The sequence below is a fragment of the Vicugna pacos genome, chromosome 23, assembly GCF_048564905.1.
Source record: "Vicugna pacos chromosome 23, VicPac4, whole genome shotgun sequence".
NCBI classification, from domain to species: domain Eukaryota; kingdom Metazoa; phylum Chordata; class Mammalia; order Artiodactyla; family Camelidae; genus Vicugna; species Vicugna pacos.
In genome coordinates, this window is record NC_133009.1 from 23,756,098 (window position 1) to 23,778,704 (window position 22,607).

A 22,607-nucleotide genomic window follows, 5' to 3' on the forward strand; every position below is an offset into this window, starting at 1 on the left:
GTAACCAATACCTTGCAGCTGTTGTGATATCTTCATTTTACTGGACAGGAGGATAGATTTATTCCCTCAACTTCTATAGAAATTCTTTGGCTATGCTTTTAAGAACAAGATATAGTGAAATTGATTTTTCTTCCTGAATTAATTTTCTCATATTTATCTCTTTAAAAGTTAAATTTAACTCAGTGGTCAAAAGCTTTAATAAAAAAGATCAAAGTAAAACTCTAACACAGTTTTTATAAAAATAATACTGATAGAAGGTTTTCTTCTCAAAGTCTGAAGGTTAAAAAAAAATCAGCTATGCTTAAAAGAATTAGACTGAAAACAAATGAGAATTTTCTGAGGGATAAAATGAGGAAAACCCCAAGATGGCAGGACCATGTGTTCTCAAGCTGTGCTGAGGTCCTTGTTACACTCTGGGGCTAGGGTCACCAGCCTAAAACTGTAAGTTCACTGTATTCAGTTCATAATGCTGTAGATTCTGTTCACATCCCCAAAACTTATCAGACCAAACACCATGAAACAAGGTTTAGGAATTTATTCTAAGAATAACGTATTAAAAAGACCACAGTGAGAAGTCAGAAAACTTGTTACTAACTGGGGATTAATTTTGGGTTTTAACCTTTCTGGCTTCAATATCCTCATCTGTAAAGTAAAGAGAGTTGGATTAAATTATTTCTAAGGTCCTTTCCTGCTGTGAAAATCTATTGTATTCTCTTGCGGAATTTCAGAGAATTCAAGTCATCACAGAAGTATTTCAACACTCTGCCATGCACAAGCTGGGAAGCCAGGTTCCCCTAATCAAAATTCTATGTTAAAATACTTTACGTAAAATATTCAGTAAAATACAGCACCCTTCCCCGCCCCCACCACCCCAATTAGGTAAGTAGGAACTAGTGTTTTGAAAGGCTTGGGTGGGGCGAGAGTATAGCTCAGTGGTACAGGGTACGCTTAGCATGCCTGAGGTCCTGGGTTCAATCCCCAGTACCTCCATTAAATAAATAAATAACCTAATTATTGCCCCCCTCCAAAAAAGAAAAAAGATTAAATAGTTGGACTAAAAAATTTTTAAAAGGCTTTGAAAATGAATATTGGCTCTTTATGTGACTAGTTAGAGAGATTGCCTTTTTAAATGGCTAGATACACAGATTAATGGGGAAAAAAAGGGCGAGGCAGGAGGATGGGGCAGAGATCCCTGTGTTAACATCAGGTGAGCATGGAGAATGATAAAGTGTGATGGCAGTAACACATTTGTGCTAGTTTGTGTCAAAGGAGGAAAAAACAGCACAGGAAATCATACGAGGTTATCAAAGATGCTGGTGGCAAGATGTGGTCAGGAATCATCTAGTTCACCAACCTAATGGGTTTTACCAGAAGAGCAAACATGAAAGACTGCTCAAGTTGAAAGAGTTATTCTATGTCTGTGAGTCTATTTCTGGTTTGTAAATAAAATTGGTATCTTAAAAAAAAATTTTTTTTAAGAGAGACACGCAGACATAGAAAACAAACTGTGGCTACCAGGGGGAAAAGGGCGAGGCGAGGGATAGATTAGGAGTTTGGGATTAACAGATACATATTACTAGATATAAAACAGATAAACAACAAGGACCTATTGTATAGCACAGGGAACTATATTCAATTTCTTGTAATGAGTCGTAATGGAAAAAGAAACTGAAAGTGTGTGTGTGTGTGTGTGTGTGTGTGTGTGTGTATAACTAAATCACTTTGCTGTACACCCGAAACTAATATTGTAAATCAACTACACTTAAATAAAAAATAAGAATTAAAAAATAAGTTATTCTGAGGCGATGTATTTTCTGTTTTCATTTTGGTTTTGTTTTCTGATTATAAAAATAACACATACTTTTTTTAAAGTCTGAAAAATGCAGACAATGATGAAGAAAAAATATCAGCCACACTCTTACTACACAGGTCTAGCCTCTGTAATTCTCTTTGATCTATTTCCTTTCAGTATTTTTCCTTTGTGCCTAAATATACACCTTAACTATGCACACAATTAGGATTATACTAGATGCGTGAAGTATTGTCACTTATTATGAATTTTTTCCATGTAATTAAAAACTTCTGAAAATACGATTTTTAGTAGCTGCATAATGTTCCACTGTATTTCCCCAAATTTATTTAACATATGCACACAGTTGTAATCACATCAATATATTACTTTGTCTCTTTTGCATATATATATATCTTTCCTATTTATTTGTAAGAGTCCTGTATTAAAGCTATGAAACATCAAAATTTTCCTAGTTTGTGATATGCTTTTTAACATGCATTTTAAAATTTTCAATGGCTGTAATTTTCCGTTGTAATTTTGATGACTACTTTTACAGTTAAAGAGTTATCCTTGATCCAGATGTCAGTTTTTCCCAATTCCACTTAGTAATAATCTAGACCAGCCCTATTTCTTTGTGATGCTTCATCTATTATTTTCTGTAAGCCCTCACTTTAAGGAGAGAAGTAGAGTCCAAAAATTCATTTTTATAAAATATATGGCATTTGATATTGTGAGAATAAGGAGCTGATCATGGTACACCTGTTCAGCTAGGAGACTGAATTTCCACAGTTTGGCTGAACCTTCCAAAACTGTGCTGGTATGTGTTTTGGTGCCATCTAGTAACAGTTGTTCACTTGGGTGTAATTAGCAGTGGGAACAAATGTGGATTCTGAGGTTGACTGGTCCTTCTGGAACTACAATAGTGGTAACAGAAATCTCTCAGTTAGATGGTGCCTATTTTGTTAAGCCAGATTTGGGGAAACTGGGCTGAGAAAGTCAGAGAAATATGGAGATCCACTTTCTGCCTCCCCTCTTCCTTAAAGAGGATTGCCTATGATCAGAAGATAAGAATTTCAGCCTGGCCCCATGGGGGTGGAAGTCAGGAGCCCCTTGAGTTATCACAGAGTTTTACTGTAGTAAAGCTTTATACAGACTAGGGTTAGTCTGTCCCATTGGACCCACTGATCCAATTCTTTTCACAGAATCACATTGTTTTAGCTACTTTGGCTTCAAGATAGGCAAGTCTCAGGAGGGAATGCATTTAGGAAATCCTAATTCTTTTTAAACAACTAATAGATTTACAGCATTATTCTTGCATTTGTAACTTGAAAGCAGTTTCAGTTAGTGAAAGATCAAAAGAGATGATTAAAGGGGCCCCCAACCGAATACAAGAAATTTAATTCTCCGATGACATGCACATGGTAGATGACAGTCTAGAACAAAGATCCTTAAGGACATTTCAAAAGTTTTTTGGCTCAGTCAGAACAACTTCATAACAAGACAACTGCATGAACCTCAAGGGCAGTATTACAGCAAATTTCCCATCTGCTTCCCTTGTGCACAGATATTTCTTACAGAGTAAACTCACATTCAACTCTAAGTCAACTGAGCATAGTAAGGTTTCCCAGAACCTGACTTATGTCATAGGTTGAAGTATTTTGGAGGAAAAGGCTTACAGCTTACATATGTAGAAATCAAGAGCCCTCCCTTGTAATAAATGTTAAAAACACCCTTTCTTTTCCTTCTTCCCAGCCCTAAAATCTGGCTCTTCCATATGGAAAACTTAAATCTCTTCATAATCTTGGCTTACCTCTATCATAAAATCTTTGGCAGAAGGATGGGAAAGATGAGTTACTACCTTCCCTGAGGAAGGCTGCCTAAGGACAGCCCTTTATTTTCTCAGCATTATTAAATCATTCATTTTTGTCATCTCTTCCACACCCTAAAAATTCCAATTCAGTGTGTGCACTTCTGAGCAGTGAAAAGTAAAAACACATTTTTCTACTCTCAAGTACCAAAAAAGGAAGATGAGAGGCTGACAGAAGATGCAAGAGTGAAAGCAAATAAGGCAAGAAATGTGCAAGAATATGATTATGTCACAGAATATTCTACTTTTTAGATTGTGAAATAAAATTGCAGCTTAACTTTGCTATCTTCAAATTAAGGAGAAAAATATATACATATTTAAACAGTAAGGTGATAGCTCAGAGTGGAACTTGGTTTATTAAAAAAACTTTTCATGGGATGAGGTGAGTATGCTAGCCCCTAAGCTTTCCTCCTGCCTCCAATCCCCCTCCCACTGCATAATCAGGAATATAAAAATTAATAGACTGTTGTCCCTGTCTTCCAACTGTATAAAGGACTGGCTAAGAAGGTGAAAGGATATTTTAGAATTAAAGGGGAGAGATTCTTAACCATTTTATGTCATTCTTTTAAACCATTCATATTTCACCAAGTCTTCAATAAGAGGCACAGTGTTTAAGTGTTCAGGTTGATGGATTTTATATTCATGTAACTACCACTCAGATCAAGATATAGGACATATCCCAGAAACCCAAAAGGCTCGCCTGTGCCTCGTCCAGTCAATAATCATAATCAGAATTAACCAACATTCAGGCTTCTATTGCCATAGATTAGTTTAAGAGAGCCAAAGAAAAAAGTTTAAGTAGAACCTTTGGTAGTTAGAATTCAAATTAGTTCAAGTTTAGGGAAATAGATGAAAATAAAGTCCTGGCATCATTTTAAATGGGTAACTCCTAGATGAGTCTTAACTGATCTTTTGAAGTTTTAGAAATATCTGTCCACATGACTGAGAAAGTCGAGATCTTAGATTCTGATCCTTTGTTTGGTGGGATATTTAAATAAAGATGTCATACATGCTACTGTGAGCACAGGAATATCCATGACACTGAAGAAAACAGATAAGAAATGGAGATACAAAATTTTTAACAGTGGAGAGGAGGGTAAGGGGAAAAAAAAACAGTGAGCAAGGTATTATGGAAATGACAGTCATGTAAGGGTAGAAGAGGAGGCTCTGTCAACAGTGAGAGAGGTCAGGGTTGCAGTAGTTCAGATAAGAAGGAGAAGCACAGGGTCATGAAAAGCATAGAGTCATGGAATGCACAAAAAAAGAACAGTTTAAAAAGGGATGGTGAACAGGGATTACATGCTATTGAACTAAGGAGGAGAAGAAATGAGATGAGTTTGTCAAAAAGGTCCCTGACCTGAGTATCACCAGGAAAGGAGTGATGGTTAAAAGTTAGACTGCAAGGTGTTAAAAAGGAAAGAGGTCATACAAAGTAAAAGCATTAAGTGTATGAAGATATCAAAAATAATAACAGTCAACATTTATGGAACTTCACAATGTGCCACACATTGTCCTAAGAATTTGATATATATTAAACAATTTTTAATTCTTGAAACAATCCTAGGTGGTCAGTAGAGATTTTATAGATGAGGACTTGAAGCACAGAAAGGTTAAATAAGTTGCCCAAACTCACACAGCTAATAAGTGTTAGAGGCAGGATTCAAGCCCAGGCAGTCAACTGAAGAGCCCAGCCTCTGAACCTCTAGGCTATGCTCTAGCAAAAGATTCATTGTTCTCATAATATAGTAGTAGGTGATGCTGCCCATGGATCAGGGGTTGACAGAGTAAACCACGGTTCGAGTAAATTAGAGACAGAGGAGCACGTGAAAAAAAGCTGCTGTGGGAAATGTGTTTAGGAGTTAGCAGTGAGGACTGAATTTTACCAGACTGCATGAAGTCACATTAAGTAAGGTCTACAGTTTCCATTTTCTTACAGCAAGCACTATTTGGTAGTCTGGCAGCTGGAGCAAAGGTATCCCAAACTCTGAAGATGACAGCATGGGGTGTGACATTTAGACTGGAGAATTCAATTTAGACAAAAAGAATATGTTACACCTAAAATCTGGAAGATCTATTTATTACCACTAGCATGTCCAAGAACCCACTGTGCGTCCCCCACTGGTGTTTAAGTACAATGCAGACAAGGCACAAAGAGATTGGAGAAATCAGGGGAGTTCTTCCTTGGGGTCTGTGCAAGGTGGCACCGTGAACAGGCCTTTCCTGTGATCTGAAGGCGACTTGGGCAGCCCGAGGCAAGTCACCTGTGCTTGTCACGATTATTTGTGTGATCTGTGATCTGTGTGATCTCAGCTCTGCGGTTTCAACAATGAATTTGCACAAATGTTTACTTTGTAGCAAGCACTCAGTAATTATTTCTGAAACTCCTGCTAAAATGAAAAAAAAATTTTGCTAAAAAAAAATCATTCTCTTATGTTTGGGCAGCACAGAGATGTGATGAAGAGGAAAGGCTTCACAATCGGACAGACCAGGACTCAATTTCAGACTCTACTGCTTATTATTAACCATTTAATTAATCTTTTAAATGCTATTTCATTTTTTTAAGTCATAGTTTCTTCATCTATAAAATGGAAGTGACAAAAATAGCTCTGAATTCCTTGGGTTGTTTTCAGGATTAAATCAGAGAGTGCATGTAAAACATAGCATAATATCTGGTATACAGTAAGGGTTCAATAAAACCATGTTACTATAAATTTAATTGAGACCTTATGCCATTAAAGTCCATTTTCTTCACCAAATACAGGCACAATGCATGACCAAGTTCCACTTCACAATTTTAAAAAATTCTTTATACTCAGAGACTAATATTACTTTGGAATATTTTAGGATATTTGTAGTAATGATCGAACTTACTATTAAAATTCTTAGAAAGGTTATTTTATCATAAAATTACATAAAAGAGATACCCATGTGATAGCAGAATAAGAAATAATTTAAGTGTTGTGTAATCTAAATTGCAGTGTTGATGGAGAGCTGAATATTCCTAATTGCTTATATGACTAGATATATTTAAGTACCTCATTAACACAGAAGCAATTTACAGGTGATTATATTTCCATGCAAAGCCTACATCTGTAGGTGAGAAGAAGAGACACACCTCTTCAAAATGTCCTTCATCTCTTCCCATTTTGAAACCTTGATGAAACATGAATAATGTTCTATGTCAGTGTCCTCTAATTTAAATTTTACAGACTTAATTCACAGTGATAAATTGTTTTTCTTTTAAATCATGATTTTTAAACAGAACATCTGAGGTTAGTTGTTTTAACTAAGGAAAACTAAAATATTTAGTGTCTAAACTGTGTGATACTAAAAATCATACTTATGTTGAATTTACCTCTCAATATATATCTAGAACCCTGATTATGACCATTACTACTTTCAATAATGAACGTCCAAACTTTAAGTATAAAAATTTATGTTCTCCTTATCACTGACAGGAATACGCCAGTTGAAGGCAGTGAACTGCTGAACTGTCTATGGATTATGGGCAATCCGACTGCTGACTCTCCTTTGACATCTTTCACTTCTATCTATTTTACAGCCCACTTAAGCAAACAGTGGCTACTTATTAACTAAGAAAAACTTATCTCCAATTTAGCTGTTAAATCATTTGCAATTTTCCCCCTCGAGACATGAAGAATATCGCAGAGATGTGATAAAAGACTGCAGTGAACAATGATAAAAATGTGCATTCTGCATATATTTATAAATCCCCATGCCAACTAACCAAACTTGCTGGCAAAAGAAAAATACCTGACATTTAAGGCTGTCTGTCCAATGGGGATGATGAAAGGCAAAACTGCCCACTCATCGGATCTCCTAACCATTACCTCAATTAATAACCGAGCCTGGTAACCCATGAAGGCATTTCTATGCGATGCTCCATAAGACAAATATGCTTTGTGTATAATATACAATATTCCTGTCTGTCCCACTCAGACTCCAAACCCCGTAAAGCTGGAACAAATCAGACTTTCATGTTCCAATTTAAGTGAAAAAAAGGAAGTTTTCTCTTATTAGTAGAGCCTGGTCCTAAAAACCAAGCAAGAAATTATGCGATTTCCCTCCAGTTATTTCAATAAACAAGAAAAGAACTGTGTTATACAGAACTGAGTGAGAAGGGGGAGGGGCATCATTTCCTCTTACGTAATTAATTAATTACTTCTTCTTAAGATGATAGAGTTCCAAGGCCCAGCAGATCACTAGTTAAAGGGTAGCTATTCTGCTGTTCATTGAAAGGTGAGGGAAGCGGGGGCATGGGAAATTCATTTTCAAATACTTTTTGTCTCTGCCACTTATAAGGGGGAGGGGAGGCAGGACTGGAGGTCAACATACCACAGGGTTCTGGTCCTGTGTGATGCAGACCCCTAAAAGGAGAATCTAAGAATGCCTCTTTTGCTCACCCCCCCCCCTTTTAAGAAGCAGTTTAAAGCAATTAGCATTCTGCAAAGGACAATTGGTTAATTAAAAATATTTTTAAATGGTAGAAAAAGAATCTTTGCTTAAAAGGAAACAGTCTTCCTTAGCTCATGAAGTTAAATTTGCATGGTTTAGCTGAAGGTTATAAAGCAAATAGCCCCATGTGTTACATTTTAAATTTATACTAAATTATAAAGCACTTGCCCTTAAAGTCAAGCCTCTCCATGCCAGACTGTTGTTGTGAGCCCCGCACAAAACATGCTAAATGAGAGTATAGTATATACTTTTCTTAATAAGATGTGAATAATAATCACTAATAGGAGATCCAAGAAAAGCTCATAAGAAAGCCAGAAAAATCTTATTAAATTTAACTAACTTAAGAGGTTGGAATGCTGGAATGAATTTTGAAATTCTCAAGCCAAAATACTCACCAGACACTAATGCTGCTCACTTAGAATTTCAAGCTTTGGGAGATACAGGTCAAGGGTAAGGCGGTTAAAAAAAATTAAAACAATTTGGAGCTCAATGTAGGGTTTAACTCTGCCTCAGAGGGAGATATTTTAACAATCAAATAATACATTTAAATAAATCTCCCCTAAAGATTGCTTTACAATGAAGTGGTTCTTGTTTCTGGTAGCCAATATGGTAAGCCAATGGCTGACGGCTAAAGCACAAAGTCCTGGAATAATATCTTAAAAAAAAAAGACCCAGAATACTTAGTGTTGGCCAGGACCAAAAAAAATTATGAGTCTAGTTCTTGATTATATAGAAATGGAAACGAAGCTACAGTTATTAAGTAGATTTCTGTTTAACTTCTAAAATGTAGGGGGAAAAAAATCTGTTACAGTAATCTTATTCACTGAGATCTGTCACCTTGTTCCTGACCACAGCTAGAAGATTCCTCCTCCCTGAAACACCTTTCCTTCCCTCACAAAACACACTCCTTCCCTTTAAAGACTTTCAATGCCAGGTCAAGGGGAACCATGGAAGGTTTCTGAGCAGAGGAGTGACATAATGAGAGCAGTGTTTTAGGAAAGGGGAGCTGGGCAGGCCCAAGTGACCACAGACGCACAAACAGGGTCTGTAGGAATGTATGTGTTAACTGTCCATCCTTGCTTCTTGCTAGACACACAAAACAGTGTTCAGAAATAGTAAATTGCTCACATTCATGATAAAAAGCATCATACTTAAATCTCAAACTATTTGATAACTATCAGAGACCTGTACTATTCAAATGGGGAAAAGAAACTGGTTTAACTAAACCAACAACTCAGCAAATTCACAAAGAATAAGGCATCAGATCTGACTCTGGACCCTCTCGATTTACTCTTTTGAAGTCATAAAATACACACAAACAAAGAAAAGCCCAAACTTGTATTCAGGAATTTATATTTCATCTGCCAGTTTTATAATCTGCTGATTGCTTATAAAGTCACTTATATTAGATTTGCAAATATCCTGGAGCTGGCCAGAGCTGAGCAAACAGAAAGGTTATTCTGGGCTGACTCTCCTCAGAGCACGGAGTCTCCTGGCCCCTCCCTGTCTTTCTCAAACGGATTCCAGAATCATATATGAAAGAAGCTTACTAAGAGCTGTGGGAGTGAACTGGGTGCCTAACTTTTCTTTCTCACATCTTCATGAATGAGGCTATAATTTTTTGAGAAACCAGCGCAACTGTGGGGAGATTTAAAGGACAGGAGGAGATATTCCCCCAAAGAGGCTCAAACAACAATGAACAAAACAGCATTTTTAGGGAAACAGAGCCTTTTAAACCTTCTCCCATGCTTTGGAAAATATCTTAGTCCAGGAGACCACTATGCCTGATTTTCATTATCAAAATAAAACGTCATAAAATTGAGCTGTGCATAAGAAGAATGTGGCTGATGGTCAAATATTCATTCCATTCAACAATTTCTTTTTTTCCCTTTATTGTTCAAAATCTTTTTTTTTATTGACGTATGATCAGTTTACAATGTTGTGTCAATTACTGGTGTACAGCATAATGTTTCAGTCATACATATACATACATATATTCCATTATAGGATACTGTAAGATATTGAATATAGCTTCCTGTGCTATACAGTAGAAGCTTGTTGTTTATGTATTTTATGTATAGTAGTATCTGCAAATCTTGAACTCCCAGTTTCGATCATTCAACAATTTCTGAGTGTTGACTAAATGCTAGGCATCTTGGTAGGCCCTGGAAACACACAAAAAGCCGTACAAAAAAAGGTTCAACAAGCCTAAGGAAATAGCAATGAGTGAAAGGCATCAGAACCAGGTAATTGCCGAATATAAAGTACTTAGACACTAGTAAGTGCTTCATGATGATTCCACAACCTCTGGAACCCACTGTTTCGGGGAGCAGTCTTCTTTGACTCACTGTAGCTACTGTCCTCCAAAGGTCGAATGAGATGAACCCAGTAGGCACCGTGCCCTGTGCCGCCTCCTCGGGGCCCGTCTGGAGACAAAGGGCACCGCTTGCCAGGCTGCTTCACACTGGCTCCCACTCCCACATCCTCCAGGCCTCCTTTCCCCTGTTTCAGGCAGCTGGTCTCCCTTCCAATTGTGAAAGACCCTTTTCATTTCCCATGACTCCTCCTCTAGGCTCTCCTATGACTCCATCTCTCTTTGGGACTCACATGACTCTGATTTTGGTACTCAGAGACTGTGGTTATTTTCACCCCATCCATCGCTCTCTTATTAGACAATAAACTGCTTGATGGCAGTGACCAATCTGACTTTGTGAGGTTTTGAAAAAATTTCAGCTTTGTCAATTTTTTGCAACTAAAAGAAAAAGAAAGATGTCCTGAGAATTTGGGGGGGTGGGCAATCATTCATTCAACAAATATTTGAGTTCCAAATATGCCCCAGGCACTAGGCTGTCTTTCAAACTCCAGTTGACTATTTGGTTTGTTCTTTAAAAAAAAAAAGATATAATTTTGTAGAATCAATTTTGCAGAAAAGAACACAACATAGTACAGCAATAAAAATTCTCCTATAAATGTTAAGTTCTATCAGTTCTTTCAAACTACACCTAACAATCCACTTAAGCTTTGAAAGAAGAGGCAGTAGTACAATTGTTTCTTCCCTGGAATTAGAGATGTAACTGATCCGGAACGGTGTCTTTTAAGTTTTACTGTTTGCCAAATATCTTACCTTTCTAAATGTTTTTAACCAAAAAGAAAAAGAGAAAAATTTGGACCCTTCCTTTTTTTCCTTCACTCTCTAGGATCTGTTAAACAAGCAGCAGTACTACAGAAAGGGGGTGATTAAAAAATACATGTTTGCTTCATTCCAAAATGTTACATTAATTAATTTTATGAAATAAAGAGGGTATTGTTTCCTGACATTTATTATTATTAAAGTACAAGATGACCAGGACTCATATTCTGAAATGTATTACAGACTGTGCAATGCATTCCATGAGGCATAGCACACTCTAAAATCGGTTCATTTATAGCATAAAGAAGTCTCTACAAGAAGTCCTCCTCATAAAATCGGCCTTCACTCAGCCTGACTGCCAAGCTGACTTACTTTGGCAAGCCAGCTTGGAACATTTTAAATTTTACAAACATTATCCTGTTTTAAAAAAGTTAATTTTGACTACTTCAAGGAATGTAAAAATAAACCTTGGTTTCAGTGAAATCAAGATTACATCTTACCAGACTTCTAAAATTAACTGTCATAATCAGATTATACAATTAGTATAAAGTATAAAGGTTCTGAGTCTTTGAGGCTGGAGAGGCCCATTTATTCTTAACAATCCCTTTTTCCTCTTCCAGAAGGCAAATTAGTGACCATCTTTTCCACTTGCTCTTTTCTGAAGTCGACGTGGTAAAGCATGCAATGTATAAATAAGAATGAAAAGCAATACATCGTGTATTTATTTAAACCAGGAATCAATGATAGTTTGATTTCTGAAACAATGCTAACAAAATTAAGTACCCACAGCAAAGAATAAAAACAACAAAAACTTCACAGGAGAAAATGCAGGGGACAAAATAGAAGGAGGGGAGGAAGGGGGCTCAGATTTGGTTCTAGCTCTGGGCTGTGTGCAAAATAGCCACTGTTATTCTCATTTTTACAGAGATAGAAACTCAGGCTGAGAGAGGTGAAATGTTTACCCAAGATCACACAGCTATCAAATGGCGGAGCCAGAATTCAAACACAGCGTGTCCCTTCTAAAGCCCCTGCTCTGCCTACCCCATACTATGCAGCAGTGAGAAAGGAGACACGGTTGAGAAAAGAAAAAATAAGAGTGGTAATGTGGCACCAACGATGAATTCTAGAGGCTGGCTATATTTATCTACTTTTCAGAAAAACTTTGTTTTTAATTATATTTTAGATCTACTTCCAAAAAGCCCAGGCAACTGTAAATTCAAAAGTTGATACTTTTGCCTTCGGATTGATCTGCAGCAGTTTTTGTAAGATGTAACTGTGACCTCTAGAAGATGTTGCCTACCTGTTACAATTTTTTATCATATAGGGCTTCAGTCCTTCAGATTTTTGATGACAGATTTTATCTTTTGTCATTTCTTTGTTATATTTTAAACAAAATACAAGCAATTATACTCCAATTAATTAAAATGCTGTTGACAAAAAAGGGTATTTATTGTCAAATACTGCTGTTATTCTACCTCATCCAGGTTCCATTTGCTGCTACAGAGGTTAAAAAGGGGTCTCAGTTGCTTAAACAAAGCCAAGAAAGATAATCCTGTCCAATAAAATTTCTGCCATGATGGAAGTGGCCCATAACCATGCTGTCCAATATGGTAGCCACAAGTCACTTGTGCCCGTTGAGCACTGGAAATGTGCCTCGTGTGAAGAACTGAGTTTTTCATTTTATTGGACCCTGCTGAACAGCACAGGTCTAAAGAAGTCAGTTTAACCGTTCCTTCTTGCAAAAGACAGCTGCTTTGCAATCGTGGCCAGGTTACAATTTATAGCAACTGCATTTAAAGACAAATGCTTATTTAGCTATTAGAAACCTTCCAATGGTAAGAGAGGAAAAGAAAGGAAAATGAAGGTATAAAACGATATGTAGTCTGGTTCTCTTTTTATATTAATATATAAATCTGGCTTGTGCCTCTGCAAAAGCCCTGACATTTAACTTCTCTGCTCCAGAGAATACAGCAGCTATGCGGTCAATTTGTTGATCAAAGAAGTCTCTCTACCCAGGTCAGCCCATGCTGAAATCCAAGTATCTTATCCCATCCACATCACCTCCACATGTTTGAATTTGGGGACCATACTTGCAGTTTTTACTTCTGTCTCCATCACTTAACACTTAGTAAGTATTCATTAAATTCTTGCTAAATAAGTGAGTAACTAACCTCGAATTTCTCCATTCGTTGCTCCATCTTAGCAAAGCCATCTGGGTTGAGTCTGGTGATTCAGGCAAATCAAAGACTCTGGGATCTGTGTCAATGCCCAGGTTCATGCTGCACTGCTGATGAAGTGTTCAGAGTGATTTTTGGTTCAAATTTCCTAGCTAAATAAAATAACGCAATCACCCGGGATTAGGAAAAAGGGAAGGGTGGATCATTGCAGGCCAGGTGCAGCAAAGTAAGACCCTTTGGAAAATGATGCTCAGGTCTAGAATATACCCCTGGGCATGATACACCATATACAAAGGAACCAGATTTCAAGTCGTAGATTCTATCTCTTTTAACATAATACAAGAATTCTCATTTCTTACTTTTTAGGAGTTCCTTGCACAGAAAGGAACCAGTGTCCTGAGGGGAAACAACCACAAAAAACCTCTGAGAAAAGTGAGTCTGAAATTGGAAAAGTAATTTTTAAAAACCCAAAGAGAAAGGAAATATAGGTTACAAAAATTATATAGTCACAATGTATGGGGAGGCAGGGACAATGTTTATTCAACCTTTCAGGGACTGAGCTAATGCTAGGGTCCATGGTCCCCTCTGTGCCAAACCTTCTTAACTCAGTATAGCTCTAATTCCTCCAGGGTGCCACGGGGAACATTCAAAGTGACCATCTGTCTAAGAAATCACCCTCCCAGAAATAAAAATGCATTTGGCAGGTACCCAAAACTATCACAGGTTCCCTACTATGATAATGAGTCTCTGGCCATTGCCAAGTATCACTTAGAGAGTCCTCTGTTACGATCGAGAACATTTTTCAACACCAAATTAAATGTTACGTATAGTTTGGATTAGAAATCTTGTGTGCTATTTTTGGATGCAGAACTCCTTATTAATTGTGTCATAATACCATGACCCTTTCACTTTAATATGGCAATAAGAAGATTCCCAAATGAATAACTCAAAACCTCACATCAACCAGCACACATGGAACTTGACTGGCTCCTGAAATACATTTTCCAGATCTTTGTAGGACAAAGAGCAGAACATTACCATGCAGCCTTTCAGACAACTGGACTGTGTTTAGGATGTAAAACTAGTTAAAGCTCTCTCTCCTGACCATCCAAATGACTCCTTCACTCTGGCCATCCTGTTCTCTTTACTCTTCCTTAAGGATGCTTTCACTTTTGCATGCTTTCCTCTTATAACTTCCCCCCACCTTCTGTGTTCTCCCTCCTGCGGTCCCTTTATCATGTCTGGTCCTCCCACAAGGGTCACTCAAGTTCTCTCTTCTCAGGCTGCCCCTAACCTATTAACCTACAGGATCCTTCCCACCTCTGAACTCCTGAGTTCTTTATTGTTTCCACTGCAAAAGAAGCTTCTCCTTATTGTTATGGTACTTTTCTCTTCTTTAACTCCCCAGGTGATCCTGATGACTTGTGGGGATCAGCTGTGTTCCTAGGTAGACGACACTACTTTCTGCCTTTTCTAATTCCTTAGTGCTCTCAACCAGTCACGTGAATTAACAGCCGAGCAAAGAGTATGACGCTAGGAATCTACAAACGAAAAAGCTGGAAGCTTTAAAATGAGATCTATTTAAACTACTTAATGTTTGGTGATAAATGGAATTAAAAGAGGATACACTAAATGTGATCCTTGCAATGATCTTAATTTAATCCATCAGAAGATTAGCAGAAAATTTTAAAAAGCAAACATACACACACATAGGTGACTGATTCTAATGAATCTTTTAGAAAGATTTACTACAGCTTAAAGAGTCAAGAAGGGATGAAAGAGAACCTACTGTACTGCAAAAGGTGGGGAAAAGAGGAATGGGAGCATGAACAACTGAAAGGAGGTGGCAAATACACTGAGATAAAATTATATTTTGTATTTGACTGACTCTTAAAACATTCTCTATGGTTTAAGTACTTTATAAACAAATAGCAACTTTAAAAAATAAAACAAAATACCAACCAGATGGGCATGCATCTGTGGTGCAGGTGCAAAGAGCAATGGCATGTGAAGGTACCTAGACTCTTTCATCTATACAGCTTTCCTAGAGAGCCATCAACCTTTAAGACACTCTTTAAGCAATGTGAACACCGTGTACTTTTATGAAGTCATGAATTCATCTTAAACATTAATTGAATAATACTTCCTTAAGTATTTGAGATGATCAGTTTTTCAAAAAGCAACATTCCAGAAATCACAAAAGGAAAACAAACAGACGTAGAGAGTTCCTGGTGGAGATCAGCCTCTAGAACCTTTGTTCCAATAATTCTCCTTAAAGTGCTGGGTAGAATAAGTAATAGAAGGCAGCGAAGTGTCGTATGACATCCTCATTTTCAGAATTTCTTAGCGAGGACATCCCACGTAGACTATCCCAAACTCCCTGCTCTCCCTTACACAGTAGCTATTTCCACATCCACATTTGCTTCCGAGCTCATCTTACTGGTTTGAGAAAGAGAGACATAGTACGTGGCTGGGTGCCTTTCCCATAGCACAGTCCTGCAAATAAATGCACACTGGGCTGAGTCTAAATGTGACAGTTTTCATTCCAGGATAATCTCCAACAGTATAGTTTTCCTCAATGTAATTGTCATGAATTATCCAGCATCCTCATTCTTTCAAGAAATCCCAAAGGATCACACTCTTCCACTGTTTCTGCCCACCCCCGCCCCACCCAAGAAGCCCTGCTTGCTCAGAGCTCTTCCCCCATCCTCTCCATCTTAGTGACTGCCATTACCACCTACCCACCTCGTTGCCCAAGCCAGGAAACTGAAAGTCAGTTGTGATTCTTCTTCCCTTCCTCACTCATATCCAGTTGTTCACCAAATCTAGTAGATTCTACCTCATAAATCTCTCTAGCATGAAATTATTTCCAAATCTGGGATTGTCTCTCACCTGAATTACTGCAGCAAGCCTTCTAATGTTCTCCCTCCCTACAACCGTCCTGACCCAGGACAGTTCACTCTCCACAACACAGCTCATGGGCCGCTACTAAAATGTGACTTTGAGAGTGTGTCTTTTCTGCTTAAAAATCTGTAGTGTCACATCCGTTAGGATGGCTACGATAAAAATTAAAAAAAAAAAAAAAACCAAAACAGAAAAGAACAAGTGTTAGCAAGGATGGGCACTGCTGGGGGGGGGTATGTAAAGTAAAACAGCAGCTATGGAAACAGTCTGGTGGTGCCTCTAAAAACTAAACACAGAGTTACCATATGATCCAGTCACAGCACTTCTGGGCATATAATCAAAAGTGAAAGTAGGACTCAAACATCTCTGTACCCCCATGCTCACAGCAGCAGTGTTCACCATAGCCAAAAGGTGGAGCAACCTGAGTTGCTGTTAAGTGGATAAACATACTGTGGTATCAATATATAATGGGATATTATTCAGCCTTAAAAAGGGAGAAAATGTTGATACATGCTATGACTTGGAATGAACCTTGAAGACATTATACTAAGTGAAATCAGATAGTCACAAAAGGACAAATACTGTATGATTCCATTTATATGAAGTACCTAGGGCAGTCAAATTCATGAAGATAGAGAACAGAATGGTGGTTGTCAGGGGCTGGGGGAGGGAAGAGTGGGAAATTATTGTTTAATGGGTATGGAGTTTCAACTTGGGAAGATGAAGAATGTTCCAGAGAAGGGATGGTAGTCATGGTTGCACAGTAGTGCGAATGTATTTAATGCTTCTGAACTGTACACATAAAAATGGTTAAAATGATCAATTTTATGTTCTGTATATTTTTCACAATATAAAAAGTCATGCACACACAAAAATCTATAATGCCTCCCCACTGGTCTCAGGATAAAGTCCAGAGCTCTCCTACTGTGGTTTACAATGTCCTTCAGGATTTAATCCCAATACACCTCTCCTCTAGCTACTAGTCTCTCTTCTTTAAAAGATTCCACGCCTGTACAAATGGCCAATAGACATACGAAAAAATGATCAATATCACTAATTATCAGAGAAATGCAAATCAAAACTACAATGAGGTATCACCTCACACCAGTCAGAATGGCTATCACTAAAAAGTCCATGAATGATAAATGCTGGAGAGGGTGTGGAGAAAACGGAACCCTCCTACAATGCTGGTGGAAATGTAATTTGGTGCAGCCATAATGAAAAACAGTATGGCGATTCCTCAAAAAATTAAAAATAGACTTACCATATGATCCAACAGTCCCACTTCTGGGTATATATCTAGAGGGAACTCTAATGCAAAGAGATACATGCACCCCAATGTTCATAGCAGCACTATTTACAATAGCCAAGACATGAAAGCAACCTAAATGTCTATCAACAGATGACTGGATAAAGAAATTGTGGTATATTTATACAATGGAATACTACTCAGCCATAAAAAGAATAAAATAACAGCATTTGCAGCAACATGGACGGACCTAGAGATTGTTATTCTAAGTGAAGTAAGCCAGAAAGAGAAAGAAAAATACCATATGATATTACTCATATGTGGAATCTAAAAAAAAAGGACATTATGAACTCACCTACGAAACATAAACAGACTCCCAGACTTAGTAAACAATCTAATCTTATGGTTACTGGGGAAAGAGGGTGGGAGGGGATAAATTTGGGAGTTTGATATTTACAAATGTTAGCCACTCTATATGAAAATAGATTTTTAAAAAAGTTTCTTTTGTATAGCACAGGGAACTATGTTCTATCTCTTGTAATAACCTTTAATGGGAAAAAAATGAAAATGAATATATTTATGTATATGCAAGATTGAGACATTGTGCTGTACACCGGAGACTGACGCATTGTAATTGACTGTACTTCAGTTAAAAAAAAAAAAAGAAAAGAAAAGAAAAAATAGGTTCTATGTCTGCTACAGTTTATCAAAGGCTCAAATTCTTCAGATAAAATTTTAAAAAGAAAAATTTCTCACACAATATTCCAGTTTCTTTTACAACTTTCCTGATGGAAAAATATGACATTTTGTTTTATCAGTTTGTTTTTTAATGCCATTCTATTTAAAGTCGTATGTACATAGGACTCTCATTCCTTTAAAATTTGGTCATTGAGAACGCTAAGCCAAAGTCCTGAAAAAACCAACATGCCTGTTGTATTGAAACAACTGGTTGCTTGTGTGTTGTTTTACCATTTTGTGAAGTTTTTCAAAGGAGGAGTCATCTTCAGAATGTGGAACTATCTGTCTCATCTCACACTCTGCACCCATATAATTTATGATTCGAAAATATCAATGTTTTTATGACTATACAATTTCAAAATCAACCACTTAACCACAGTCTCACTCAGAGTGGAAAGAGCCTAAAACTGGCCGGGCAGCACAGTGCCGTCAGGACCAACCTTCTGAGAAATGACTTTGGAGAGTGTTCTTATCATACACAGTTCCTCAAACTAAGAGACTCACATCTGATATGGAAAAATGGATTCAGACCCTGTAGAAACACTGCAGAGGACTCCTCACTCTCTTTCTCTTCCTCTCTTTTTAAAAGAGTGAAACCAGATCATCTCAACAGCATCTGAAACCTGATAAAGCTGAAAAGTATTTATTACTTAATCCCTGTCTAGCTGTGACTCTTTTTTTCTATTGAGGTATAACTGACATATAACATTATATCAGTTTCAGGTGTAGAACATAATGATTCGATATTTGTATATATTGCAAAATGATCACAAGAAGTCTGGTGGACATCCATTACCACACATACTTAAAAAATTTCTTCAGTGATGAGAACTTTTAAGATCTACTCTCTTAGCAACTTTCAGAAATACAATGCAGCATTACTAACTCTAGTCACTGTGCTGTACATGACGTCCTCATGACTTAAAATTTATTACAGAAATGGAAGTCTGTACTGACTCTTAAATTAAAAGTGAATTTGCTACATGCATATGATGGATTACTACACAGCAATAAAAAGGGAAATGAATACACATAGCAACCAGGCAGTCTCAAAAATGTTATGCTGAGTCGAAATTGCCAGACACAAAAGAGTACCTACAGTTTCATAGCAAAGAGAATAATCGGTGGTAACAGGACTCAGAGCTGTGCTCCTGGTGAAGACAGTAGGAATCTTCTGGGGTGACAGAAGTTTCTACATCCGACCGAGGTGTGTATTACACTAGTGTATGCAGGTGTCAAAACGGATCAAACTGCACACTTAAGATATGCACATTTCCCTGTACATAAATTATACCCTAACTTTAAAAAGAAAATGTTCTCTTCTAGCGCTTTAAAAACTTTTTATTTCCGAAAAATGTGAAATGGTTCTTGGTCTCTGCAGAGTACCCAGTATTTCATAAAATATATTACCATTGCTCACCTGCGATACATGTGACTTACCCATGAGAAAAACAGTTGAAAAGCGCATGCCAGAGAAACAATGGCCTAAGCTGGGAAGGATGTGGCAATGATAGCGATTTTTCTAGTACTTTTCACTCTACCAGATCTGAAAATGCTTTACAAAAATTTTTTTTAAGTCCAGTGCTACAGATTTATAGGTTTCATCTGCTGTGAAAGAACTGTTGCTTTTGTACGATCTCCACCCAGATAACATGACTAGAAATTGTAAGTAGAGCCGTAAGGAAGCAACTGGTTTTGTACCACTTTTTCATAAACACTGACCACTATCAATAATAGCAAATACAAGACTCCTATTTAGGCTGTCTCATGACAAATATAGCCCCCGTGTTTAGTAACGGAAATTACTAACAATAAAGCCTTATACTGAACTTTACAATTCAAAGCCTACCAGGGATACCTACCCAGCTCGCAGACAAGAAAAAAGGAAGGGAGGGTTTAATTGACTAAGATGTCAACAGATAAAGCAGATGCAATATTCGTTCATTTGCATTTTAGTAGGCTTCACACAATCCATGAAATGCACATTTTTCATTGGTTTCCTTTCCCTGACACATTTTTCCCTCCTTCTTTTGGAGAAATCCTCAACAGAAGCTGTCACATTCACACAGAATCAGCTGAATGCTAACGTCCAGCAAAGCTTTCACACCACTCACCTTATGCTGGCTATGTGCTGCTGCACTGGCTGATGCTGAAAATGGTCAGGCCACGGATGATGCAGGCAGAAGGATGGAGAGGGCTGGAGACAGCACGCAGTCTGATAAACAGGCGAATGGTTTGGACAGAGAGATGCAGAGTACTCTGAGTGTGGCTGCATGCAACACGAGGCCAAAGCGGGAGGTGCTGCAGGGCCAGCCTCGGGATGGCACTCTTGGTGACTGTCATGGCCAGTCAAAGGGTGATGGTATGGGCAAGGATGGCAGCACTGGGACAACCTCTGAGGTGTTCTTTGGTCGTCTAAAGGCAGAAAGGATGATTTAACTGTGCCATTAACTTGCAGGCATCCATTTGGACTCACTTTTGTTCTTGGTGCTTCTTTGGGTGTGAGCTGCTGGGCTGCAAGGTCTCCATCACAGGGGGTGAGGGGACCAGGACTGGTAGCACTGGTTGTGATGCTGCCATTGCTCAGAACCACAAAATCATTGTTTCCGTTGCTCATAGCCATGCTCCAATTTCTTGGCCCTAAGAAAAGAAAGGATAGAAAATCATCAGGCTACAGTCCAGCAGGCAATTATATAGAAAAGACAGGAAAAATATTAAAACACAGCTCTTTGAATCCTCCCCACCCCCCCAAAAAAGACACCAATGAACTTATTTACAAGACAGAAATAGACATAGAAAACAAACTTATGGTTACCAGTGGGGAAGGGATAAATTGGGAGTTCGAGATTTACAGATACTAATTACTATATAAAAAATAGATAAACAACCAGTTTCTACTGTATAGCACAGGGAACTATATTCAATATCTTGTAGTAGCCTGTAGTGAAAAAGAATATAAAAAGGAATATATGTATGTACATGTATGGCTGAAACATTATGCTGTACACCAGAAACTGACACAACATTGTAAACTGACTATATTTCAACTTAATTAATTAATTTTAAAAAAGGAAAACAGCTCTTTGAAAGCAAGGGTTCTTGCAGGAGTTGGAAAAGTGTTGGGGGAAGGCCGGCAACACCTGCAAGAGAAGCAGCCAATGCGTCCGGCCCCCTGTTCTTTCCTGCTTGCTACTGCACGTACCATGAGAACCCTCTCCTATCCTCTTCCTTCCTTCCCGCCCCTCCCCGACTTTCTGTGCCTTTCTTCTCTCCTCATCCAAGCTGTGCAAGTGTCAGTTAAGAATTAGAGCATTTTAGGATGGGGGTGGGGATGGGGAGGAGACAGAAGATACCACTATCAGCTATAAGTATCAATAATAGTATCAATATTAATACCCAGAGGATACTCATTGTACTAGGATGCAAATTAGCATTACTGATTTATTTACTTTTTGGACAGAGCTCATCAAACACTCACACACATACACACATTCAGTTATATAAACAGCAGTGCTATAAGAAATGGAAGAATTAATGTGGACATTAAAAATTTTATTTATAAATTGTTTCAGTGAAAAGACAAAGCATTTCTAAACATCAAAACATATGTGTAAATCAAGTAGATGTTACTTTTCTCATCAGTTTTATCATCACTTTTGAAAGTGGTCTGTCTGCCAGTCCCAACTTCCTTTTATAATGACCATTAAGAAGGATTCTGAAGTGCAGTGAACACAGTTGCTCTCTCCTTCAGTAAATCACTCCTGCGTATAAAGACCCACTATAAAACATTCAAATAATATACTCAGCACAAAGCAATGGTAGTTAAATGGATGATCCAACTAGTAGGAAGCCAGGGTAGATATACTGGTATGAGCCCCAAACTGACCCAGGAGGCACAAACTCTAATCTTCCTTCCGTGACTTGCTGAATATGCCATCACAGCAAGACCTGCTCACTTAAGCTTCTGTTGACTGAAGGACATATCCTCCCTTTTGTTGTCAACAAAAGAAAAAGCTGTATGCAAATATCCTGGAAACAATAAAACATAGCAACTGAAGGCCATCTAAAAAAGGCACTAGACTTCTTAAAATCTTAATTGACATTTAAGATGTTTATTTGTATGGTTCAGTGAAAGAGTCTAGATCATGCAAGAAGCAATCGCTCGAGGAGATAAATGCAGTCATTTCTCAGAATTCAAAACCCTCACTGTACAAACACCCCACAGGAATCACGGAAGGCACATGCTTTCTCTTGCCTCCACCCGTGACTCATAT

At 37.8% G+C, this 22,607-nt stretch overlaps 1 protein-coding gene across 12 annotated transcripts in view; it reads right to left on the reverse strand.

The window, feature by feature from the left end:
* DISP1 (dispatched RND transporter family member 1) overlaps positions 1-22,607 on the reverse strand; it is a 174,065-nt gene that overhangs the window by 30,908 nt on the left and 120,550 nt on the right. For all 12 annotated transcript variants that reach the window (XM_031690105.2, XM_072948691.1, XM_072948687.1 and 9 more), the window contains one exon: positions 20,448-20,973. In XM_031690105.2, the coding sequence (XP_031545965.1) occupies positions 20,448-20,956 (509 nt within the window). In that variant the 5' untranslated portion in view covers positions 20,957-20,973. The remainder of the gene's footprint in view (positions 1-20,447; positions 20,974-22,607) is intronic.